Source organism: Patiria miniata, unplaced genomic scaffold, assembly GCF_015706575.1.
Source record: "Patiria miniata isolate m_02_andy unplaced genomic scaffold, ASM1570657v1 HiC_scaffold_29, whole genome shotgun sequence".
In the NCBI taxonomy this organism is placed as follows: Eukaryota; Metazoa; Echinodermata; class Asteroidea; order Valvatida; family Asterinidae; genus Patiria; species Patiria miniata.
Window position 1 is genome coordinate 9,138,942 of NW_024037068.1, and position 27,910 is coordinate 9,166,851.

A 27,910-nucleotide genomic window follows, 5' to 3' on the forward strand; every position below is an offset into this window, starting at 1 on the left:
AAACTCTCGAATTTGTATCCTTGTAGAGACATTTCTTTGTTCTCGTGTAGTTTAAGTTTTCGATTTTGAAAGTGAAGTTTCAAAATGCTCTTATTTTAACCAGAATTATTTTTATTGGCTGAAATTCGGACTTTATATCCCTTTTCTAAAACTCTTCCATTTGCGACCGATCAACCCACCTTAGAAATTCCTAGTTTTTTAGTAAAATCCATATATCTTTTTCGTGAAACCTTGTGGAGACCTATTCATCTATAGAAATTGCCCTGTGGAGACCTTTACAATGTTTTGTTCCCTATTGTGTGCGTGTCTCCACAAGGATACAAATTTGAGCACAATCACACCAAACTCAACACTCCCCTATTCAGCATTTACATTTAGCCACTAATGATTCAAAGAATTTAATTCCATCCCAGAAGCACGCAGGCCTAATTCGACCATGACATTTTGAAATACCAATCCGATCATATCCAGTCCAATTATCCCATCGAATTCAATCTGATTATCAACGCGTATAATAGAAGCGTTCTTCATAACCAACTGTTTTCTAAAAGATGTGGTAATTACTGGGTGGCGCTACCTATCTGTGTTTGTTCGATCCTTTGCATAACAGGCTGTACTGTCTGTTCATTTTCTTCGATAAACAAACTCGGCATGACTGATTGCCGAATGCTGGAACGAACGTAACAGAATGTGCGATGCAAGGTACTTATTGGCGGCTACTGCGAAACTTGCTGTATTCTATTGGCCGGAGAAAAGCGATGTAATGAAATCATTTGATTACGAGACAATCGTAGGTGGAAATATCTGAGGCCTCCTTCCCCACACGCACACACAACAAAAGAAATGAAATATTCAACAGATGAATACGGCGCTCGGTATTTGATAATTCCCGAGATGAAGAAAACGGCGACCAATCAGAATTGTGCGAGTGGTGTTGTTTTCTTTTTTAGTGCGAATAATACACGTGCGGGGGAACTGAATGCACTAAGCCAGGAACGGCCGCCAGTCACAGATGCGTAAGCCTCGGGATTGACATTCTTCGTTCCGAGAAAGACAGTTCTGCTCATCAGCGGGTGACGCGACATCCAGCTCTACCGACGAACGTACCGTTTTGACGGCGAGAGAGCTTTGCTGTCATTGGCATTCCGGACACTGATAAAAACACGAACTCCGCTGAAGACTGGATTGCGGATAACTGATCACCATGGTAAGTGATCGTGCGTTCCCATCTTACTTCTCCAGCCCATGAAAATCAAATTATACACTATAGAAACATTTTGGGTTGAACACTGTTGGGTATAGCCCCATAAATGTGGCTAATTTACTGGACTACCTCCGTAAATAAAGGCCACACTTCCACCATGTACAAAAACATGTCGGACTTTGTCAAGTTTTGATTTTCACATTTAGGTTTAGTTTGTAGTTTATTTTTGCTTTAGAAGCATACCCACCCTCATTATAGGCTAATCAGAAAGTGCTGCCTTCTTCAGATTTCTATTTTTCATGACATTTTCAGATTCATTTGCACAGTTTGCGTATCAAAATTTCAACATGAAATTTCACGAAAATTAGACATCTGAAATAGGCAGCACTTTCTGATTAGCCTATAAAGAACCAGAGATCTCTGACTCATGAACTACATGTACATGCCCTTATCCATCAGACCATCGGACGCTGCACAATTTACGGTGGTGGTAATTTTATAGCTTGTATATAATGCGCTGTACAATCTAGCAGGCAAACTATCGGTCACTGAAAGAAAGCCGGCTAAACTAGCCGGCTAAATATTCACTTCCTAAATGATATGTATATCAACGGTTATTGGTGTAATTCTAAAAACTTAAAAAAAGATCGCCACTAAACATTACGGATTGAGCGACAACAGACTAAAATTAAATAACATTTCATGTTGATGAATTATAAATGCTCACGAATTTGATGAATTACTAATCATTAATATGAAATAATGGCGAATTATTCATTAAAAAAAATACAACGTGGCGAGATCTCGTAAGCTTTTAATTTTTTATTATTATTTTAATTGACGGCCTGGGAGGTGGGTATTTCGACCTTGCCATTCCCATTGCCATTCTAGTGTTATTGAAGATTAAAAGGGTCATTATATTGAGTTATGCGGCAATTGTGGTATTCATTGAGCTATCCATGTCTTCAGAGAGTTACTATTCTGTCCTCTTACAAAAGGCCCATGGTCAAACTAAATAAAACAAACTGTGGGAAAAAAACGAGCAATTTTTTTTTTTAAACCAGCCATTCTTTACAATTCAATTACCATGCACAATGATACGCATCCCATGACCTTTTGTACGCCCATGCCATAATTCACTCTCAATTCAATCAAATTGTTTCCCCAACTGTCGCTGCGAAACGTAATTTTGTTGCCAAGCCTCAAAAAAAAGGAAGCGGCACAAAGGATTTCTGTTGACATTTATGGGGTCGTCCAGTGCAGTTTTCTCATATGCTTCTTTTGCCCCGAAAGTCAAGGATGTAAACTAATAGAGTGAACGATCTATTTATTTACTTCGTTGCTCGGCGAATGCCTGAGAATTGTCCATGAAATAAACCGCAGTAGCTCAGGAGATTAAAACAAAAGTCACCTCCTCCATGTACTGTTACTAAAGGAGCCACATCAATACATTCTCTTCTCATCAATATCGATCGATTCCTCCTCTCTACCGAGGTCTCGTACGGTGAAGTGATCTTCAAGCTCCCTATCTCGTACTTCCTCACTGTGCAATTCCGTGTCAAGAACTTGCCCTCCGTTAAGAAGTGTTTTTCACCGGGTTTTTTTTTCACATTAATATTAAATATTTAAATATAGTATTTTAACGCGATTGTGGATGTTTATATGAGTTATGTAAATAAATAAACACTATTTGGCCAAGTTATAAAAAAAAGTTAATCGTCCGGTTTTTTTTTTCAAAATAGGATGAGCCCTTTTACTTTCTATTTTTTTCCAAGATGGCCGCCAAGTATTTAAATTCAAAATGGCCGCCATAATCGGTTCAAAATGTCAGCCAGCTTTTAATTAGCTATCCTAATAGTAAGTACAGTCAAAATATTCTAATAAACATGTTCTACGTATTTTATTAAAGCGAAATACAAGAAGAAGTTACAAGAAGAAGAAGGAAAAAATACAAAAAAATGGATGCGGCTTCAAATAAGGATGCGGGCGGGGACGATGAACTGGCTATTGTTTACTTGACCTTAAAATTGAATAAAAAAATGATCCTGTGTTGTAAGGCTCACATGATCATTTGCTCAAATTGTTAAGAAGGGCACATAACAACTAAGTTGCCTAAGTTTCAACTCAGTGATTACTATATACATTTTGAGAAAACAGAAAACGTATGGGCACAATTTTATGGGTCTGGTATTACTGCAGGATTCCGTTGCTAATGAACGTACATTTAGAACTGTACCTGCGGGCACAATTTCTTAAACTTTCCTTAAAAAATGGCTGGTTGTTTTTGAATGATAACATTTCAGGGGGACTAATGTTAACAGGGTATTTGGTACTTGTCTTCTCTTCACTTTGAGCAAGGATTTTCTCGTTACATGGGTAGGTACGGTTCCAGTAAATTGCACGTGTTCCTAGGCACCTCCTTTAAAGGAATACATCATTGGCTTTTGCTGTAATTTTCAAAACGAACTATTTGAGGGGTTACAATAATAGATCAAACATTGTTACACTGACATGTTTGAAGTTTTGTGATCGAAAATGCTGGAAAAAAAACAAGAAACACACAAATGGTGGAGTAGTATATTTCCCTGACTCCACTAAAGATAAAATGGATCAATTTATAGATGCCGGAAAATTGTAAGGTAAGGGAACCAGTCTAGCTGGCCTGCACCCGTTCATGAACATGTCACCAATAGCAAACAAAATTTGGAGTGGATAAAATGGTGAATTTGGAGCAGTAGTTGAAAAATAGTTAGGTTTTTCAACGGTGATCGGCCGACCACTGTTGGAAATTTATACAAAAATACAATTTTCTTGAAAATGACTTCACACCAGGTGCCATAATTTTACAGGGTGCTTTAGACTGTCATTTACCAACATCCTAGTGAGGTATTTTGTTAAAACTTGATAGTTGAATTTTTTTTCGAAGGTTGAAAATGATGTATATTCCATTTAAAGGACGCATGCAATGTATTTTTAAAGCAATCCTTAGAAAGGCACCTGCGTGTTCCATTTAACCACGGATCCTACACACAAAGACACACGACTGTTCTGAGCTCTACTACAAAATGCAACGAGCAGATTTGCCTTAATTGGTTGGAAGTGTGACAACGGGCATTAATACCCGTTCGCATGTTAATCGCGAATGTTCCAGATTTGCCATTTTGTCGGTTTCTTTGCCTGACATCTTAAACGGAAATATTCCATCCTGTCCACTTACAACAGGCCCATAGTCAAGCTAAAAAGAACTGTGCATAAAACGAGAAAAAAATATTGAAATTAGCCCTTCTTTGACTTTACGATTTACAATTCAAATATCATGCACAATGATGCCCATCCAGTCACATTCTGTACGCCAATGCTACAAAAGGTTTTAATTCACTTTCAATTCAATCAAATGTTTCCCCCACTGTCCCTGCGAAACGTAATTTTGTTGCAAAGCCTAAAAAAGAAACAGCACAAAGGATTTCTGTTGACATTATTGGTATCTGCCAGTGCAGTTTCCCTCATATGCTTCTTTTTCCCTGAAGGTCAAGGATGAACAACTAGTAAAGTGAACGATCTATTGATTTTGTTGCTCGGCAAATGTCTGAGAATTGTTCATGAAATAAACCGCAGCTGCTCACGAGAAAATCGCTAAAGTCACCTCATCCAGGTACCGTCACCGAAGGAGCTACACCCATACAATCTCTTCTCATCAATATCGATTGAATGCGCTTCCTCTCATCCTTATAAACCAAGGTCCCGTAAAGTGATCGTAAAGTTCATCGTAAAGTCCCTTTCTCGTACTTCTTCACTGTGAAATTCCTTGTCAAGACCTTGCCCTCCAGCAAGATTTTTTTTTTGGGGGGGGGATGAACCACCGAGGAAAATAGGAAAATAAATCGATTAAAAAATCTTACTGATTTAAATGACCAAACGATGAAAGCGATGGCCCATAAACGAATAAGAAACGAAAAGCATGGTTATATATATTACCTATTACAGGTATTAACGATTTATGAAACTTAGGTATATTTAAGGTCACAATTAACGATGGCATCCACCCACATCTTATTTGTTGTGGTTCAAATATTTGATCTATAGCGTGCATGCTAGTTATTATTGGTTTGTTTTTCTTAGAAGACATTCCACATTTGGCTGGCTTACTGGAATCACTTGCAAGTTTATTACACCTTTAGGCCAAAAAAAAGTGTCTCCGGTTTCTGGTATGCGCGCGCGTCGCCGTAGCCATGCGCGTCGGCAAAATGAAAGGTTTTTTTTTTTCAATGAAAGATGATGTCTCAAAACCGCCAAACTCACTGGTTTGACTGGAATCCTGCTGCTGCACAATTTTAACGTGTTTTTAGAAGGGGTTATGATCGAGAATAAGCTTTATGTGGCCTCTCTGGACTCCCATATATTTGCACTAAGTTTAGTCGGGCACCATTTGCAGTCATCAGCCAACATTTGAAGCAAAAAAGTCAGGTAAAAGAAAAAGCAGCGTCGCCGCACCACTTTTTTGGGCAAGCTCCATACCAGAAACCGGAGACTTTTTATTTTGGCCATATCTAGTCTACTTGCATCTGCCTGACTTACATGGCTGCCCACCACTTAGCTCGGTACAGTACATAGTTTCTGAGTCAATTACACGCAAGTTAGCGTCCTGTAATCGGAAAATAAGCATTCGTGACACTTTATACATTGAGCCTACGCAGCTTTCTGATATAGGAGGACGTCATGATGCTCGTGGGTTTTTGGATCTAATCGAAACACACAATCGCAGGTCCAGAAGCCATATTAATGAAACCTTGCTAAGCCTATAGTTGGTTACTAAAATGGTATGTAGCTGTTTACTAAGCCTAGTTGGTAACTAATTGATATTCATGAAACATTACTAGCATTAGTTAACTTCTAAGTGTCTTACTAAAGTTAGTGATGATCCAGGGCAACTCTATCTAGTAAGCAACTATCTCATTTTTTGTTGTGTCAGACTTGGCTTTCCCTCTCCGGTTGCCTTCTTGGACTTAATTATCATTCTTCACAGGCCTTCTCTCGACTCGGATTTTAATTTGGATAATCTAATTTTTAAATATCCAATGATCTTTCAACCTGTGAAAATCTTGAACGGTGTTGGATGAGAATAGCTGCCCATGCATCTTTCTTTTTCTTGATAGTGTTTGCATCCTTATGCTTAGCATTAAATATATCTTTTAATTTCTCATACTTGTCTGCCATAAAGAGTTTTGTTTTTGAGAATAATTTGCCTTAATTCTTTGCCATTTTTGTAGCCATGTCTGATAACCTAGCTTTATATGTAATTCATGCTAGAGGATTTAATGTTGATTCACTTACATGCAGACGCAATACACTGTACAACATAATTATAGGCCTTGGTATTTTATTTTTGCTAAACCACGCCAATGCTCGACATGGATTAGCCTAATATACCTCACACTAGTCTATCTGTTGTCATCACATTCCATACATAGCACGTAACTAGTTAGCAAGGTTCTTGGTAAGGTTTCATGAATAACAATTTAGTTGTCAACTCCATAGTAGACTACTAGGCATTTTAGTATCCTACTAAGGCCTAGTTGGCTTTAGTAAGGATTCATGAATATGGCCCCAGAACCACATTTTCAGGAAAAGACAAACGGCCAGCTGGCAATTGCAAATTCGAAAAGCGAAGGGGGAGGGGATGGTGGAACCCTTTTGACGTTATTGCCTTTCAATCTTCTCACTTTTTATTGATAAATTGTTAATATGCAAATATTTTCATAAAGGGGATGGGTCGCATTTATTAAGAAAAGGGTGCCTTCCCTTCTCTCTGCTGGTTTCTTTAGTAATAAAAAGACACTTGTTTGTGTTTTCGGGGCCATGGCTCGTTTGGCCCCGGATCATCCTATGGAAACACATTAACACAATTATATAGATTTTCCCGCTCACTTTAAACATCATTCCATTCAATTTGATAATACGTGCACTCATTTTGCCGCGACGCCACTTCAACTGTCAGATTCGTCATTCAAATGTTGACTTTCGTAATTCGGTTAAGCCTTCAGGAAAAGCGTTTTGTCGTTTTTGTAATCCCAATGATTACAATGTACATTCGAATTAATATAAAACGCGTATTAAAATGCAAACTTGTCATTCGAATTCGCGGCTGTCTTGCGAAAGCGGCATTTCCAGTGTTCGTTTCAGGACTACATAATTCAAATTGGAAATGTTTACATTGAAATTCATGGTGTCGTTTTGAACACACGATTTCTATGTTTTCTATTGTCTATTTCAGTCAGAAACACGTTCAAGGTTGGTGTGGTAGTAGAGTTTTGAGAAAAAAACATTCCTCTCAAAAATGCAAAAACAAAAACAAATGATAATCAAATTGCATTTTGCAAGTGAACATCTGTGGCAATAGGATTCCAGGGGGTTTGGTGTAGATGAAAGCTCTTGCGCCAAGAGATAGATGGATAAGGACACAAAAGCAAAATAGACCTAGAATTCCGCCCCCCCCCCTTCCGCATAACGATGGAAGAAAAGAATAAAGGAATACGAAAAAAACACAATTAATACAGCAATCATACACAAAGATTTATATGCCTAAATAATTTGAAAATAGTGAATGGTCAGTGGGAATATAAAAACAAACATCATAAAAGAAAAGCTGTACAATAAGACAGACGAAGAAGAAGAAAGTGAAAAATCATAGTTCGACCGTAAGGATAAAAAGCAACAGATTAAAACGAGCATAGAATAAAGATATGGAGATAGTGTGGGTGGCTACATTGAAGTAAAAGTGTGTACAATAAGTGATTAACAACAAAAGGCAAAGAAAATTATAAACCCTGTCATTTAAATTGAGTTTAAATTATGTGAAAATGAATCTTACCAAATGAAATTGAATTTGTGGAGACTACATGTACTTCAGTCATGCCACCGCGCAGTCGAAATTGAATGACAGATTCGTAAAAAAACGTCATAAGAGGATTAATTGGAATACAAAAACAGTGAATTCGGCTGGCCGGGTCAGACTTTTGAATGCAAAAGAATGAAGCCTACATCTGCAGATCGTTAAAATGAAATTGGTGAGCAGCCTGCTGTGGCCAAAAAATGTTAAACTTGAGCGGGAAAACCTATAATAATAAATTTACCGCTAAAAAATCCCTCCTGCCGTCCCTGGAAAGGAACGCAGCTTGCTGGATTGGCGCCTACCGAGAATTCGTCTATCTGCTCACAGCAGGGACTCATTTTTAAGCTGTTACGAAAAGAGGACACTCTCGATAATTGAACCAATTTGACAACAAGGTAATTACCTGATTTCATACTTCGCAATCTACTTGATTATCACAACTTGGGTTTTGAATGAGGGCAACGTCAAATTAGTCCGTTCCCCCCCCCCCCCCGAAAAAAAATATTTTGCGGCCAAGAATTTTGGGCAACATTTTTGAATCAGATAAACTTCAAAAAAAATCATTGGAAAAACAATGTGAGCCAAACCCCCCAACCCCCCCTTTAAGCCAAATCCTGGGTTGCGCCACTGTGATATTGTGACGGTTCCATTATACTGAATGCTTGCAGATAGTGTCAATTGCCTTTTAAGGACCTCTGAACGAATAGTGAAGATAATTTGTTTTAGACCGAAGAGTGTTCCGCTTGATTTCGTTTACAAGTTCTTTAGCTGTTTTAGAGAAAAAGGCGCTATCATTAACGCGGAGAGACAAGGCCGTTTAAGCTTGCCGTAAACAATGTTTCAACATTTTTCCCGGACTCACGGGATTGTGAAATCTTCAGTGACGTTTCGATTATCTGCGGATAATTTGTGTGGGGGGGCTTGTTTTGGCATTCAATAGGGGAGTTGAACAATAGAGGACAATAGGGTCCCCAATTTTGCAAACTGGTTACGTATCCGTCAACGGGTGCAAGCTAGCTAGTCTGGTTCCCTAACAATTTTCCGACGTATATAAATTGCCCCGTTTATTCTGATGCAGGGTCAGGGAAACAAACTACAAGAACAGCATTTTTTCTTCGTTTTTCAATAATCAATGAACTCAAAACTTTAAACAGGTCAGCGTAATAATATTTGCTAAAATACTAACTCCCAAAATCCATCCATTTCTTCAGAAGACTACAACAAAAGCAAATGTTGCAGGCCCGGGTTTCCCGGCCAATTTCCAAAAAAAATGTTCATTCACCTCTGAAAATCGGTCGTTCTTTTTCGTCTGAATTTGAATGCACGTCTTTAATCCCATTTCAATTCAACGAAAGTTTCATCCTTTTCACTGTCCGTGCTTTAGGTTTTGAGAAACAGACGGCCAATTACGTTACCTTTCCATTCATTTACGCAAGCAAACCTTTTTTCACGCAGAGTTCTGGCAGATTTCGTAAATGTGCAATCAAAAGTAGGGTTTTTTTCCATTCAAAATAGCAGATTGCATCACGTAACATAAAACTACAAGTGAAATAGAATGACCAATGTTTGAAATCGCTCTCCAAAAGCGAACATGAAGTCTTGTAAACGAAACTGAATGAGCATAAAAGAAATGTGCTGCTCAATCACTTAATTGATTGAACTGAAATGGAATCAAATGCTCTGGTAGCGAAAATGAAACGCGTATTCAGAGCGATTTTCAAATTCAGACGAAAATGAATGACCGATTTCAGAAGTGAATGAACATTTTAGGAAATTGGTCGGGAAAACCTATATTAGCTTTAACTTTAAAACCGCGTGTAACCCGCAGGGATAAAAAAAAAAAAGGGGGGTACATTATTGATTGTGGAACAGCGATCGTAAAACGATATATTCTCGAGTTTAGCATCAAAACATGACTTTGCATGGAAGAGAAGCAGTTATTGACAGAAGATCTTGATGCGATCCGACAGGGACCCCTCAGATCGGCGTTATCAGTGTGAAAATCTCCCCGATTGTTGCCGTTTCAAACAACAAACATGGGGAAAAAGCAAAAGTGTAGAATGGTTTCTTCAGGTCGTTGATGCATAATCGCCATCTCTCTAAATCTGCGCTGCACTCGTTCCGAGGCTATGAAAATACGCGAGTATCAGATGTGAAAGCTGTCGCGCACTGACAATCAGTGAAGCGTCAAAGCTACAGTGAGTTGCGTAAAGGCATCCGAGGGCAATGACCCGTTTGTTTTTACTTATGGTTGCAGGCCAGTAAATCGGTCCGAAATCGCCTACGCCGGCCAAATCACGATTTGCATGCCCTCAAATTCTTCGCTATTTGAGCATATTGTGGGCCGTGAACTTGAGGGTTTGTAAAAAAAAAAATATTGATGGAGTGTATAGGCTTGGTTTTTAAAAATGGCAATGGGCTTCAGGACAATTTTAAGGGGTGATCATCTTCGGATGGAAATTTCTCCTAAAAGTCATCAGTTAACCCCCAAAAATTGAAAAGAAAATGAAAGATGATGAAATTAGCTTTAATTTGATGTGTGTCTGGAATACCTTGGAGAGTTGTGAGTATTTTTCCTGAATTGTTGAAGTGGGGGCATTTATCATTGGGGTCTATGGCAGTTTATTTACTGGTCTGCAGCCCTATTAGCCGCACTAGTTTGATGAGGCAAGGAGCAGCGCGACATTGAATAGGTCTTCAAATCGGAGAGTTGTTTGCCTACACGACGTTTGAACTAGAGACAGCCAGAGTTAGGAGTGTTATATTATTTTGCTTAGGTCAGGGCAGCCTGAAGTCTTCTTTGTAACGGCCTGACTGACTGTCACTCATGGTGACCGTAAGGTTCTGGCCAAATTCTGCTGAATGCACACTTGCGTCCGAACCTCAGCGCCTACACCAGCCAACCTGTCCCATTATGCGAGGGTTTGTTTGAAAAGATTGAAGCTTTTTTAAAAAAAATGTACAATTTGTTTTCAAATTTAATTTGTTTTTCTGTCAGGTGCCAGAAATCTGCCAAAAAATCCATTCTGTCAAATTTTCTGTCAAACTCGTTTCTTAGCAATAAAATCTGTCAAAGTTAGCCGAAACTCGGTTAAAACGGTCACCCTGCAATCTCCTGTGACTTTCACTAGTCGTGCACCCGATTTCATCAAACTGTTCGTAACTTACGATGCATCGCAGCGATGCAACGCGTCGTATCTCTACGAAGTGCGAGATTTAATGATCAAGGAGAAATTTCATCCAATGGCACCTTGGGGACTGACCAAATGAAATCATTGTCTAGTTTATTAGGTCACAAATCTTTGCAAACTATTTTTTTTTTAGTATTGCGATTAACAAAAACCTTTGTCTATTGAATTTTGGTATGATTTTACCAGCTTTAACACGAGTCTGTGACTTCGAAATCATTTGGAATTTTGAACTCGAATTCAAAATCGCGTTAACTTTTCGAAATCACGTGATATATTATTAGATTGATCACGTGATAGGTTTTTACGCTTGCGCCTCACCTAATACTAATACTTTGTGACAGAAATGAAAGAAATGAAATGATCGATGGTTTGAAACTCCCATTATGCACTTCTAATCCAACTTAACGTGTCTACCACAGTGTTGTAGGTCTCGAGACCGGTCTCGGTCGCGGTCTCGGTCTCGAGACCACTTTTTGCCGGTCTCGGTCTCGGTCTCGGTCTCGGGAGCTGTGGTCTCGGTCTTGGTCTCGGTCTTGGTCCCCTTTGGTCTCGATATTTTGGTTACCCCTTTCAGGTTTCATGAACCACAACTTATGCATTTCGTTTCCTGAATTTAACGAACGCTCCAGCAAATCTACACCAACCACCTAGGCCTACATGTTAAAAATATGACCTTTTTTTAAATTAAATCCCACCTATGCATGAGCGCACTACATTGCAACTACGAGCGTATTCTTAACTAGATCCCTGAAATCATATTAAAGTTGCAATGTTTAGACCCAAGTCCATCCAGCAGCTCATGCATGTTCACGCACTCTTGTTTTACTATACTCCCGAGGACAATGCTTTGTGTTTTCCTTTGTCCCTGTTATATAACACACTCCCATAGACTAAGCACACAAACCTACAACAGAGGACCGTTTCGAAAAAAAGACCCAACTCCTGAGGACTGAAAGGATCTGTTGTTCTCCCTTTGTGTGTCTGTCCTCGGGGTTATGTAAAACAGTACACTGCTGTGTACAGGTACATAAACAAAACAGGAACTCAGAACGGGAAATGCTCAACATTTGATCAATAGAAATGCTCAACAGTTCTGTTGTTCGATAGAAATGCTCAACAGGTGCTTATAATACGATGATCAACATAATGAGTAAACGAATACCCAATTGTTGAGTAGTAGAATTACGCACCTGTTGTTGAAAAGAATTCGCCAACTATACTGTGTGAACGGAACTGACAACACGGTTGTGCATTTTAATACTCTACAACTGCTCGATTGCATAGATTTAGACAACGATGAGTTAAGTGTTGAGTAACATTTTACTCAACTTTTTTTGCAGCGTGGGGCCAATTTCACGGCGCTGCTCAGCACACAAATTCGCTTAGCACAAAAAAGTCTGGCTTATAAAAGCAGATTACCAGCCAAAACTCCATGTGATGTATATTGCTCGTGATTAGTATTCGGCTGTTGTGTGCTTAGCATGAAAACCACATGGAGTTTTTGCTGGTATCCTGCTTTCTTACGCCAGACTTGTTTTGTGCTAAGCAAATTTTGTGCTAAGGCTTCAGGTCAAAATACAAATGGTATGCCAACCAGGAATGATAAATAAACGATTAGCCCCTTACTCGCTTTGAAGTGAACCGTGCAACCATACAGAGTATGGAGAAAAACGCTTCGCGGTTTGGGTGCACTCAACTCGTTAACTACTTCGTCCATAACGATAGAGAGCCTATAGGATTGCATTCTATTGTGGCTGCTTGGCGACTGATTACATAAGTGATCGTCTTTTTTTGTATAGATAGATTATCTCTGCCTGCCTAGTGTAATGGGGCTGTGCTCTGCACACTGGGCTTCGCGGTTGGGTGTACTCAACTCTCCAACTACTTCGTCCATAACGATAGAGAGCTTATAGGATGACATTCTAATGATGCGAATGGATGATGCACATCAAAGACGCTGCCACACAGCCAACTCCCAACCGGAAAACTGTTCCTTTGCAAGCGGTAAACGGTTCCTGTTGAATCGGGGAACAAAATGAAAGGAGATTAAAGGCATTCATTCCTGGTTGACAAACCATTTGTATTTCGACCTGGGGCCTAAGCAGCTCCATAAAATCGGGCCCTGGTTACTTTCCTGCGCTGTGGCCCGGGTTCGATTCCTGCCCTGGTTCACATTTTCATTGGATTTTCAGCCCCTGATTCCCTGGGTTTTCCCACCTGAATGTAGTGGGTTTTTCCTCCCACATCTAAGACTGTAATATCTTCTCATTGTCTTCTCTCTACAGGTTTCTTCTGGCCTTTCGAGCTTTAAGGCTCTTCTGAGGAATCCTTGGTTTCATTACCAAACAGATATAAATATTTGTTTAAAAAGTCAATCTTACTTGCGAATTCACATATCCGTGAAGGCTAAGACCTTTAAAAACCTGAACCCGAGTGATGCTTAACGTTGGCAATCTCCTTTCAGAAAAGAAAAGAATTGACAGAGGTTGTTTATAGCAGAATGTCTTTATGTACTCTGATGGGTTTAACTTAAACAATACTCTTGAATAGACGCGTTCATATACTGAGTGTACTTCCGAAACTGTTTTTTGTCGTAATCCGTGTATTTATATCCGCTTATTGTGTTTTATTTAATTTGTTGACAGTACGGTCTCATACAAATCTGCCTGAAGGACTTGGTTCTCGAGAGATTTGGCGAGAGCACGTGGGATACTATACGGTAAGTCTGTAGTCATCGCAGTGCCTTCAAGGCCACGCGCTAGGTCTGCTGCGGCTTCTAACTGTCCGATTAATCTCAACACAATGGAAAACATCAAACCTACAGAGACGTGAAAGTAAACGACTACTTTGGAAAAACAGTGCCAGTGCGTGTTTTGGCAAATTTATTGTATAAGCTTTTAATCGCCCGCAGTCCTCTGCAGGACTTATAGCATTAGTGACGTCAGGATACGTTGTTGTGTTGCCAATAACTCTATGTAATGCCTTTGTTTAAGCTATTTTTCGAGGTAGTGAAAATACGACGTTACCGAGGAAAGGTCTTTGCTCTCTGTGATACGCGTTATACGTTAGTAGACGCTTTGTTTTGGGGGTTATTATTATTCATTTGTTTTCAATTTCAACAAAACCATTAAAAAAAACCCTTTTTTTTCTTCAATTTCAACAAAAGCTGTATTTGGAGAGCTTAGTTGCAAAAGGTCTTATCCGTTTATATCAAAGATGAGTTTGAACATGCAATGGTTAGGGTTTGACGAGAAGCCATCAGGTAAAATCTGTAAAATAAGACTAAAAATTGCATTTGCCATGCAAAAGAATATATATCCAAGAATTTTAAATTTTGGGGGCATGTTTTCGTGTCTGAACTTGTCAATTTGCTCGTTAGCCCTTTTGCAACTAAACCCTTCATCTATATAGGTGCTCTATTCGAAATGGTTTCATGAATCGTTGCTATTATTTCATGTTATGTAAAAGCACAAACAATGCGGGACTTAAAAAACAAGGCCGTTTTCTGGTGAACGTAAGTTCGGCAGTTCTGACTAAAGGAGCAACACTATTTTAGCGGTGTCCGACATTGGAACGTCTTCAATCGATCAACGGAGCATAAATAAATAAAAACACATTATCTCATAGGACATGGGCCTTTGGGCTCCGTGCACCGTGCAGTGTAGGTCTATTCTTTAGATCTCCACGTACTAGCTGATGCCGATGAGCATCTGTATAGGTAAAAAGTTAGCGTGTCTTCAGTCACTTGTAACTTTGAAACCCGATGACAATGTGTAAATATAAAATAATTTAAAAGTGAAAGTAGTTATAAGATTGACTTACTGAACTTAATTAAGGCATATGCGTAGCCGGTGGGGGAGGGGGGATTTAACCCCCTCCCAATATTTTGTAAAGACTGCGCTTTTTCATTAAAATGCCTTTTTTTTCACCAGAGCTTACCCACCCCGCCCCCGCCCAATATTTTGTAAAGAATGCCCTATTTTTAACCAGTGCCCTTTTTTTCTGAGCAAGTGGCCTTTTTAAAAAGAAGTCGTGCCCTTTTTGTCCCATCGGCCGTTCCGGGTGCCTTTTTGTTGTTGAAAAGCACCATATATTGTCCATTGGTGTGCAAAACAGCGCCCCATCGACGGATGGTCCCCCCCCCCCCCCCCCCCCCCCCCCCCCCCCCCCCCCCAGTATTTGATTTTACAGAGGCCAAGTGTCCGGAGAAAAAAATGTGTCTACATTTCAGCACGGATGTATATGTGAAACTGCCCTTTTCAAGAAATGTTTAACCCCCCCCCCCCCATTAGAAATGACCCTGCTACGCCACTGTAAGGCGTCGCCACGGGCGTTTGTCGCTCGGCACTTGATGCTGTGCCATGTCTTTCTGCCCTTGGCCATCCTTCCTGCTTCTACCGGAGATATCAGGGTTTTTTGCGCAGTTATTAAGGATTTCTAGTGTTTGAATGAGTTTACTTAATATAATCAAATACGTGTGTCATCGTTGCCTTCTTCGAATTGAAAGGTATGTAGATGACTACCATGTTTTATTTATCTTCGGTCAACAATTAAATCCATTAAAAAAGACGAACTGTCCTGGTTAAGACAAAGGTTTGTTGGAACAGTCACCAATGATGTGTCCAACGAAAGTGCGGGTATTTAGCACCTGGTCACGTCCTAAGTCTATTACTGACAGAAAAAGCTGTATAGGAGATGAAAGAACGCTGTTGATTGTCTTCCATTCTAATTAAGCTTATTTTGTTCCTTGACAGCAAAAATGCCGGGGTGGAGGACAAATTCGTAAATTTTCAACAATACGACGACGACGTTACCTACCGTCTGGCCGAGGCTGCAGCAAAACTGTTGGGTAAGCTTACGCATAGGCGGAGAAGTGGAGTAGGGACCGGGGACACATGTCACCCCGATTTTTTTGGGCGGGTGGGACAGCCAATCGCGATGTCCCCCCCCCCTTCCATAATTTATCCGCGTTTGTGTATACAATTGACAAAAAGTGCATGAATTTAAACTGAATTCTTCCTAAAGCCCGCCGCACACGGGAGCTACGTGCTCAGCAAAAAGTCATTCGAGGCCGTTTGCTCAGCACGTAGCTCACAAAATATCACTGTGAACGGTGAATTTTTTGCTGAGTTTTCTGCCTCGCGAGGTCGTGAGACAAATATCTATCCTGTTTGATTTGTTCGCCTCGCGAGGCGAAAAACTCACCGTGTGCTGTCAACCTGAGCTACGTGCTGAGCTAAAAAGATTAACTAACCAATGGAAGCACATTATTCTTGTTTGTCGGTCGCGTGATTTCAAAAATGGGGACAAACGCCAGCGAGCTTTTCGAAGATTCGCACAAAAATATCTTAAAATCACATGTACGGAGTACGTGATTTCATTGGTTAGTTAATCTTTTTAGCTCAGCACGTAGCTCGGGTTGACCGCACACGGGGAGTTTTTCGCCTCGTGAGGCGAAATAAATCAAACAGGGGAGATATTTGCCTCCTGGCCTGGCGAACGGAAATCTCAGCAAACATTCACCGCACACGGGGATATTCTGTGTTCTACGTGCTGAGCGAACGGCCTCGAATGACTTTTTGATTAGCACGTAGCTCTCGTGTGCGGCGTGCTTAATAGCTCACATTAAAGTTGCTTGTCTGCCACAGTTGAGTGTTCTGTTATGCTTTTAACGATCTGTCCAACTATAACCTTTGCGTGGTTATTGTGTTTTCGATCCCAAATTGACGCCTTCCATTGTAAGTGTTCCTCAAAGCTTGTTACAGTGATTCTGTAGCCAAAAACGTGCCTTACCCCCAAAAAATCTGTTGCACCCGCCAGGCGTGGATACCGACACCGTCTACGAGCTCTTCGGCGTCTTCTGGGTGACCTGGACCATGCGCATCGGCTACGACAAGCTGATCTGCACGCTGGGTAAGAACCTGGCTGAGTTCATCAGCAACCTGGACTTCATGCACACAGTCTACATGAAGACCATGTACCCGATGATGGAGGAGCCTTCCTTCAGGGCTGAGACCAGGCAGGACGGCAGCTTGACTCTGCACTATTTCTCCGTACGGCATGGGCTCAATGGCGTGGTGTCAGGTATGATACTCCTATCAGCGTGCACGGCTGATAAATTAAGAAGCTGTGTTAGGGACATGGTGAATAACAAATTTCCCTCTTACTTCTGCTCAGCCGTACGTACGACTTATAACTCGTACGTAGGATTATTACGTTAACGTACTCATTATAACTCGTACGTATGGGTGATATTTAATACGTACGGGGTATCAGTCATTAGTACAAGTTATAAGCGTACGTATATACAACTTATAAGTCGTACGTAGAGTGATAAGTCGTACGTAGGATTTATATGAAAGTTGTACGTACGAGTTATAGGGCACTCGTACGGTTATAAGTCGTACGTACGGGTTAGCAAAAGTAAGAGGGAACTTTTGTTCACCATGTCCCTTATACAGCTTAAAAATATATAGCACCTTCCGTGCATGGGCGCTGTTTGGATTGCGTGTACTTTTCTGTATACTGACCCAAAAATACCCCCAAAACCCGCCCTCCAATGAGTCCAAAACCCTTAAAAGGGCTAATTTGCACACTTCGGCCAATAAACTCCAACATTTGTTCTTACTATTAATAATGTAACCATCCATTAGTATTTTGATCTATTATTCTAAACGCGAAAATGTAAACAATGGATGGTCGTCTGCGATGACACCAAACCAAATCCGCACAGTACACCAAACATGTGATGCATATAATTGTTAGGCCCTGGAAGATGACATGCACGGGCGCATTGGACGGCTGGCTAACCAACCTCACGTTTTATGTCTGACTAATGATTATTTTTTAAAGTAAAGTTGTATTGGAAAGAAATGATAATTCTTATTCTCCTTTTCTGGAAATAACTGCATACTATATTGCAAGTTTAAGGTCGTTGCTTCGGGCCTAATACAAAGGCTGGATATCTTGACTTCTACCCCACAGCTACCTAAGACTTGAACAATTTTGGACCTCAACAGCCAGGCTACATCCCCTTTGAAAAAAAAAACCTGGATCCTCCATTGCAATAGCATGATTTTCTTATACTTTTTTCACGCAAGGTGTCATCAAAGGTGTATCTAGAATCATTTTCCGCGAGCGGATTGACATGGACGTGATCGAGTACAAGGAGGAGTATCACAGGGGTGTCCGTAAGGACCACTGGGTCTTCCATGTCCGCTTCGTGGAGTTCAACCTGCCGGCCATGGGCGTGGACGGCAAGGTTTCACAGGAGGTGAAGCATGGTTTCTTTTATCGTCAGCGTTTACACGAAGGGACGAAATGTACCACGGGGTGATAAACAGTGGGGGTTTTGGGGGGAACGGGTTTTAAGTTTGGTCACTCTTTAAAGGGAAAATACAACATTTGCAAACATCAAAAAATAAAACTACCAAATCATTTTGAAATACGTTGCTGGACTGTTAGTGAATGACAGTCTAAAGCATCCTGTAAAATCATGGCACCTGGTATACTGTCATTTTCAAGAAAAGTGGTATTTTTGTATCAATTTCCAACGCTGATCGGCCGATCAGCGTTGGAAAAAAAATGGCTTTTTTCAAATACTGGCCCCAGTTGACCATCGCACTTGTTTGCAATCGATTACACACCTATGAACGGGTACAAGCCAGCTAGACTGGTTCCCTGACCTTACAATTCCCCAATATATGTAAAATGCTCTGTTTCTTCTTAAATGGAGTCAGGGAACCAGACTACAGGAAAATGATTGTTTTTCTTGGTTTTTATAGCATTTTCGAACCCAAAATCTCAAAAAAGTCAGTGTAATTATATTTGCTATATATTTCCAACCCCCAATTCCATCCATTTCTGAAAATTGCAGCAAAAGCAAATAATGTATATTCCCTTTAAAATAATGATTTCGCCTAATTTTTGGGAGCACATGCCGACGTTTTGATGCAGCTGAGATCTAAAACTTCAAAGATGTACCAATTACATTATACTAGAACAATGAATTGCAGAGTAATTAATCTCCCTAGAGATTGGTCTGTTCGTGAAAACTCAAAATCCCAACTGCCTGTTGTTTTGGCAAAATGCCAATACCCATAGCCCATAACGTTAGCGCGATTTCGTCTCGTCGTGAAAACTTAATATCACACACGCGCTTTGTTTTGCCCTTCGTGCGCGCTCAATTCGTCTCTTCATGAAAATTTAAATCCGACATGCGCGTTGTTTTTGCAACATCTAATGGGGTCCGCTCATAAGTCCGACGCCTCATAGGTCAGACGCCTCATAAGTCCGACGAAATTGCATCCTCAAACCAAATAAAGGCCCTTTTTTTGGTTTCAGGAAGTAACACCCAAGTGTGCGCGCGCACATCGGACACTGGCGCGAACGATTTTCGTTTTCACATTGTAACGTAAATATCATTTACATAAAAACATTTGGAAACGTTTGACAGAAATAACATTAATCCGTATTCTTGTGAGATTACAGAAAAATGAAACTAAAGCCTTTAAACAGGTGAAATAAAGATGGTTCTTACTTCGTGAAAACGAAAATGCATCGAGTAATCGTAGAGTGTACTTGGGTGTTACTTCGTGAAGACGAAAATCACTCGGTTCTGTAAAATACGCGTGCGTAGCGCGCACTCAAGTCCACTTGGGTGTTACTTCGTGGTGTCATTGACGATATGTTCAAAATAGGACAGGTGCAACTGTCTTACATGTTTGTGTCTGAGACGTTGTACGACTACGATAGTTACTTTCAGAAGGTCTAATTGAGTAAGAATTCCTATTGATATGTTTCTTGATAAATTTCCTCTGATCTGCAGGAGTGGCTGTCCATCCTCGTCAATGAAGACAAGGGCAAGACCTCCCCTACCAAAGACCAAACCCCCGATATCCTGGCCGAAATGGACGGCCATCAGGACGCGGAGTTCTCAGCCAAGATCCCGGACAAGCTCCTGATCGACCCCTCCACCTTCATCCATTCCTTCCCTTACCACGTGGTGTTCGACCGCCACCTGGTCATCCAGCACTGCGGGGTGAAAGTTCAGCAGTTCTGCCCCAGGGTGACGGAAGAGGGCGCTGGACTGGAGGATTTCCTGAGCATCAGGCATCCCAATATCGCTCTGACCATCGAGAACCTGAGGTCGTTCAGGACGTCAATCTTCATCGTGGACTTCAAAAAGGAGGAACTAAGGAGTGACATGCAAGATAAACCCACAATTTCCTTGAGAGGTACGTGCACGATTTTTAAGTTTCAGGCTCCCCTTCATTAACAAGAATATAGTTACACAGTATATATTTAATTAAGGAAATAAATGTGTGCTCGAGAGGTTTTAATCACTCTGTTTAAGACCGCTTAGAGTCTGGGTGCTGATAATTACCCGAGCCGGGTAACCAGCACACAGACCCTAAGCGGTCTTAAACAGAGTGATTAATACCGACCGAGCACATTCCCATTCATAAATACCTTTTCGGTCAGAAAATATATTATATTTCGGTCAAAAAATCCCGATTTTGTTCAACAAGTTTACTTCATGCTTTTTTAAACATCCCTCTAGCTAAATAATGGAGTGTTCAGCTGGCGATTAAGATGTAAACAACCCTTTTATGGAAATTGACGCGCAGGTGGGACGTTCTGAGCGATGTCGCGCAGAACGCACCTTGGGCGTTGCGTTTTGAATTTAGAACTATACAATTCTGACTCACTGGTAGTGTTGCGCATGCCTACGTGAGGACTGTGAACGTTCAACCAATAAAACGGTAAGAGGCACTGGATTTTTAGGAGGCCACATTTTATGTGACACTGAAAAAGTGTTTAAGACCAGCTAGCCATGTCTTTATCATCCTTTTAAGACGGCCACGTGACGGACTCTCGACCAATAGGAATGGCTAAACTGTCTGAGGTATTTATGAATACGGTTTTAAACATCCTTTCTTTTTGGATTAGTGGAAGGACAGTGTACGCAGAATCGGACATCTGTACTACTCAACCCTCCCAAACGCTTACCAATATGTTTACTACCCGCCTTCCTTAGAAAGCGACAGAACTATCTTTTACGGTCGTCTCTGTCAAAATAATGACAACATTCAAGTCAGGAAAGACACCACCAACCTTTTTTTCATTGGACAATTAAACCCGAAGAAGTTCATGCAGCATAGCAATCTGCTAGCGATACCGAAGATATTATTAGCACAACGTGGCAGATCCCAACAGCATGTCAACTAATATAGGTTTTCCCGGCTATTTTAAATCGCTCGTCGTTCGAATTCACCGTTTCTAATATTCAAATTCGTCAATCAACATCGGTTTAGTGCTCTTCCAATGTTTAATTTCGTCTTTTGTCAGACAATTTCAAATTCAGTTCAAGCAAATTCAAACAATGAGCACACGTTTTCGTCCCGGATTATTCCATTTTGTCTCGTCTACGCCAAACCTTTAGAAATCAAATTATTTAGAAATTAAATTCTGAATTTCATTTCTAAATTAATCATCCATTTGATTTATATAAGACGAATATCATCTCTGAATACTGCCATTCGGCAACAGCTCGGACGAGTTTGATCTGTAATGACCCGGTGAGAGATGACCAAACTTTGAAATTGAATGGTTAAAAATTGGGGTTTTTTTAAGCGTGTGAAATTTTTTCTGGATGAAATTGAACAATAGATTTGATGAATTTGAATGCAAAATCTTTTCAAATAGCCGGGAAAACCTATACTTACAGTCAAGAAGCAGTCAAAGTGCACGATTACATTTAATAATAATAATAATGGAGTCTTATATAGCGCACGTATCTACCATCAATTAGGTACTCAAGGCGCTGGAGATTATGTCTATTATTAAAGAAAGGTAAATAAAGTTAATGAGAGATATGAGACCCATTATGTTTGTTTGAATTCGGCATCATCTTAGGTCAGATGGTATGGATGGACTCAGAACAGAAGATGGTGTTCCTCTGCTCACCGCGCCTCACCAAGCTGGAGGACCTGACGGAGCGGGGCCTGCACTTCTCCGACATAGCGCCGCACGACATCACCCGAGACCTGATCCTGTTCAACCAGCAGCGGATCGCCGAGGTGGAGCTCTCCAAGCAGCTGGAGCAGAAGAAGGAAGAGCTGAGGCTGCTGATGAGAGACCTGGCCGAGGAGAAGAAGAAGACGGACACCTTGCTGTACTCCATGCTGCCCAGGGAGGTGGCCAACGAGCTGCGGGAGGGCCGGCATGTCCAGGCAGGTAGGCTTACAGTGGATGGTGTGTTAGTTAGTGATGGGCGCTGTTCAAATGCAACGATTATTAACACTATATTACAGAATAGTGTACAAATACCCCCTAACCAAGCTGGCTCTGTCCGTATTTTGTGAACAAGTGGATAGTATAACAAGTATTATTTTGGGGTGTCAGAGCGGGGGTGTGGGGGGGGGGGGTTCGCATTATTTTTTAACGTATTTCTATGAAACAAATATCCGCACCTGCTATCTGGGATTCGCTTGTTGTGTGGTTGTAATCGTTTTAGTTGTCTTGACGATTTCCCTTAATAAACGGAAAATCAGCCAGGTAGTTTGTAATGCTGTGAACGAAGATCTTTGTTAGTAGTAGTTCACAGTAAAAATCTATTACGAAACCGTTATATTACTTTTAATGCCTTGGACGCTGAGATACTTATTGATAAACAACTTCGATTCGTACGATCAAGTGTTAACAAATGAAGTATCGTCTTAAATGACCCCTACATGATTCGTGTACCTACAATTAAGGTTGTCTAATAACCTGGAAAAAAAGACACAAGCTTGCTCTTTCTCAGACCGCCATGAGAACTTTCTTGCCAAGATTTGAAGAATTCTAACGTACGCCAATTACTCTGAACAATTCCTCCAGGTGAATTCCCTCAAGTGACTATTCTCTTCAGTGACGTCGTGCACTTCACTGACATGTGCAGCCAGTGTCAGCCAATTCAGATCGTCCACCTGCTCAACGCAATGTATACCAGATTCGACCAACTGACCAATGTCTGTGGGGTCTACAAGGTAAAAAAAAATAATAAATTGCAGTGCTAATATAGCCGTTCCCATCGTATCAACAATCTCAAAGCGCTTTACAATTATTCCCCTGTTCATCAGGCCATGGGACCTCACGTCAGCTGTTATCTGCGCACATTCGGCCCTCTATCCCTAACCCATTCATACTCCTGTAGGTAGAGAAAGGCAATTGTAGTTCAGTGCCTTGCCCAAGGGCACAAACACCATGCTCCTGGTAGGGTTCTAACCCATTTACCATCGTACATGAGTCAAACAACATAACCACTGGATAATGACATTCTACATTGTAAAATAACCATTTGGGATTTTTCCTCCAAAAGAAGTGACGAAATGACTCTTAATGAATAAAATTGATGACACCAGTCCACTGCATCATTTAACAGACTGGTTGCATGAACTAATAGTCAACTCGTAATTTTAATCTCGTCAATCTCTAAAAGTAGGTACTGATTAACACTGATGAACAGAATGCTTTGTCAATTAGGTTGAGACCATTGGCGATGCATACATGGTTGTGGGAGGTCTCCCGGTAGAAACCGATGCACACGCTCAGCGAGTAGCGAGGTTCGGTCTCCAGCAGCTAAAAGCCTCGTGCGAGGTTCTATCGCCAATCAACGGGGAGCCCATTCAGGTAAGGTAAAGGTAAAAGGGGACGAACCTGTGTTCACATGAACGGAGTGCCCATCTCTCTTTCGAAGCGATTGGGCCAGACTCGAGTCCATGAAATGTTGCTGTGGGGGGATCACCACACCTCCTCCACAGCGCTTATGTTACCTTCCCAGCATTGAATAATGCCGGTACCCATTTAACACCTGGGTTGAGAGGAGTAATTGAGGTAAAGCTCCTTACTCAAGGGCACAACACGCATGGCCACGGCGGGGATCGAACCCACAATCTCACGATTATGAATCCTGCTCCCTACCACTAGACCACATGTGCCCACCAATTTTCATTCAAGTAAGGTAATTCCCATTCTTACCCATTCAGATAAGAATAATGTAACATTACGCTGTACCTCATGATTAAGATCCATTGATTTATTGAAGGGAAAACCCTCTTCACATTATAAAATAGAAGGGTTCGAAGGGTTTCCACATTGTTGGGTCCACGACTGTGCCTCTTGAATTTGCCCGTCAGATTCGAATTGGGATACACACGGGACCGGTCGTAGCAGGCGTTGTCGGGTTAAAGATGCCGCGATACTGTCTCTTCGGGGACACCGTCAACACGGCCTCGCGGATGGAGAGCACGGGAATGCCGGGGAAGGTGCACACGAGCGAGGCGGTGGTCAGGTGAGAATTTAAGAAGTCTCTGTACGAATGACGTCACAGTTTGTTTACATGTGTGTTTGTTTAGCCTGGAGGGGATGACGGTTTCGTACTTTCAAAGCCCAATAGAAAAGCGCATAAGTAAAACGCGGGGCCCTATCAATCGGTATGTTCCCTGACACCGGAGACGTTGCTTAATCCGGTTCGTAAGTGACTGCGTCGTGTGTATTTGTCTGCAATCGGGGACCCCCTATTGTTCCTCTTTTGTTTGTACTTCATCTTTTTAGGAAGTCCTACCATATGTTTAGTACACATTCGATATTGGGGACCTCTCGGGAATTGAGGACCCTATTGTCCTCTATCGGTCAACGTCCCCTATCGAATGCACAAAGAAACTCACGCAGTCGTGTTTTACTATACTTTCGAGGACAATGCTTTGTGTTTTCCCTTTGTCCCTCTAATATAGCGCTCTCCCTTAGAATAAGCACACAAACTTACTACAGAGGACCGTTTCCAACAAAAGACCCCACTCCGAGGACTGAAAGGATCTGTTGTTCTCCCTTTGTGTGTCGGTCCTCGTGAGGTTATGTAGGGGTTATGTAGAACACGTACACCGCTGATTACTAGCGCCAATTGGCTAAACACGCCACTTTGCACCATTTCCGGTTCCAATGGTCCCAATGCTACTCCGTGTGCAGTGGGCGTGGTTTCAACTGCAGTGACGTCACACTTACGACCCGGATAGCGGTTGTAAAGTGAGACAATTTGCAATTGTTGCATGCTACACCAAGAAGGTGCACATGATGCGTTAGCTGTTATTGCATGAAGCAAGATTGCTGATTTTTTTTAAGTTGGTAGGAGGGGACTTCCACTCTGACATAGTCGGTGCTGTCTGTGGAGAGCCTAGCAAAACAAGTACTTATACATTTAGAAACAATCAGCGTAATCTGCATGTGATTTTCAACTCTGTACATTGTAAATTTCAAGAGCTGTCGAGAATAAAGAAGACGGGTTCATCTTCTCGACTCGAGGCGACATTGAGGTCAAAGGGAAAGGCAAGATGCGGACCTACTTCCTGTGCGGATTACAGAAAGATGAAGGGGATGACGTCATCAACACTGAAAGAATGATCGAAGGTGCGTGTATTGATAGTATGCAAAAATGTAATTAAAAGCTCACATTTCACTACAAGTTAAACACGTGTCAAGCAGTCTCAAATATGGCATTGACAATTTAGAGATGCAAACCTCACTACTCTTTTGTGCAATTATCCTAATGTCAATCTGTCTAACTGGAGGATCCGAATTTACAAGTGTGAAATATTTGTACACCGTTTCAGAGAGTCCACCTGCAAACGTCGAGGCGTCTCAGACATCGGAGAAGAGCCGAGCTTCACCGCACAACGAGGACATCGCTCGGGGGTCGACTGTGGCGCTGGGCCCCACACCACTCCCCACGTCACACCCCACGTCGTGCCCTATGATGGGGGAAGCTCCCGCGTGCCCTGCCCCGGCGGGACCAGCTAACGCTCCCCGGCCACTCCCTGACCCACCGTCAAAAATATGTGTCGTGTTGTAGATCTGCAAGGACTGCCATATCGATCACAAGTGGCCTACTTGGACGTTGTCAATCGGTGTTTGTAAATCAGTGTTTGGGGAAACAAATAGGGAGCCGAGGAGGAAGTCAAAAGACCCACCCCAAATTCGACGCGGGTCTATGTTTGAGCCGTCAATTGTAATGACCGTCAAACTAACACAATTTTGAATTGATTTAACTCGAATATAGGCCTATGCCTTGTGTCTGCGTTTAGATTTCTAGCATTTGCAGCGTTGGTCGTAAACCTTAGGTCCTCATTTTTTTTAGACCCACCCCTCACCCCTACCTGATTTTGTTTTGTTTATTTTTTTCTCAGAGTAACCGCACCATTCATTCAAAAGCAAACAGACAATCACTAAGAAATATTGTTCAAGCATAAACCAGATACAAAAGAATGTAAGAATTCCAAATTACAAGAAAATGAAAATTCCGATGTAAATATGTACCATGATTCATCCTGCAAACTAACTAACAATTTCCGTCAGTCTGCCCAATTAAGAAGTTAACGCAGCATACCGCCGGGGTTTTTTTTTTCATGCATTATCGGAATTTACAATTTTCCCCGAATACCGTTGTTCCTGAAAAAGGGAAACGCATTTCCTCACTAAAAGATTCCAGGTTGTATCATACAATGAATCTTATATTATAAGGACGCTATTTTGTGGATCTGACCGGTTTTTGCAAAGTTAGAATGGTGTGTTCCGTTCGTCAGTAAGTGCTCTTATTCTTAGAAAAAAGAAATAAACCAATCAACACAAGGTTGTACTTTAACAAATCCGATAATGATTATGTAATTATGAGCACAATAATTGTTTTTCACGATTTTGCTCTCATTGTACAGCATAAATATATCGCTATAGTGCCAATGTTATATACACCCTGTAAAATGTTCAAAAAATCACAGATGTACAGAGTTTAACTAACCTTACAGTATTACAAGCTGTATATATTTTTACACAAAACTGTAAAGTGTACTTGCTTGTAGATATTATGAAACGATTGTTGAGAAAGTGCTCTGTGAACAATTCCCTATTAAACGTGGAGATTCTAACATAACGCTTTGGCTTTATACACATTCAGAGTAAAATTAGTCATACGAGGTTTTTTCGCGCCACACAGGCACGAAGCCATCCTCTAGCCTTTCAAAAGTGGTTGAAACACGCCCTCTCTTGTTCGCAAACCGAGCAGATCGGTAAGCAGCTCAACAATTCAACCACTATATATTTTACTTCATTGATATTAAACATGATTTGATAGAAATATATATAAAAATCGATCACCTGGTTTTTTGTTTTATTCTTCACTTGTAAAGACAACACAGATTGCATATCACTCAACCTGAAGAGTGACTGCCGGTAATTTTCAGGAAAAGTAAATGTTATAACATTGCAGGGAAATAAAAGTTTGTTGACTCTTACCTGATCCTGTTACCGGAGCTTGATACTGTTAACAGTCCTGGAAAAATAAGCAAACTTTACCTCTTTTGGTCTTTGTGGTTAAACCATAAAAAAAGTATTCATTGAATATCGATCGATACACAGTCACAAAGGTCACATCGGCGCTACTCAAACCTGAATACAACCCCGTGTTTGACAAAGAGGCAAAGTCTGCCAGCCAGTCAAACGGAAATATGAATACAAATGCAGGTGTCGAATTTATTTTTAACTGATACATAGAGCATGTCGGATACTCATGATCACATGCTGATGCAGTCAACAGAT

At 41.1% G+C, this 27,910-nt stretch overlaps 1 protein-coding gene across 1 annotated transcript; it reads left to right on the forward strand.

Moving 5' to 3' along the window:
- The first annotated feature begins 968 nt into the window (after positions 1-968).
- LOC119736166 (guanylate cyclase soluble subunit beta-2-like) lies at positions 969-27,611 on the forward strand. The gene is made up of 12 exons (XM_038210189.1): positions 969-1,207; positions 13,930-14,003; positions 16,039-16,133; positions 17,105-17,368; positions 18,385-18,557; positions 20,112-20,520; positions 22,202-22,522; positions 23,165-23,313; positions 23,810-23,956; positions 24,463-24,617; positions 25,581-25,729; positions 25,933-27,611. Exons 1-12 carry the CDS (start codon positions 1,205-1,207, stop codon positions 26,169-26,171), a joined length of 2,178 nt encoding a protein of 725 aa, XP_038066117.1. The 5' UTR covers positions 969-1,204; the 3' UTR covers positions 26,172-27,611.
- Positions 27,612-27,910: the final 299 nt, after the last annotated feature.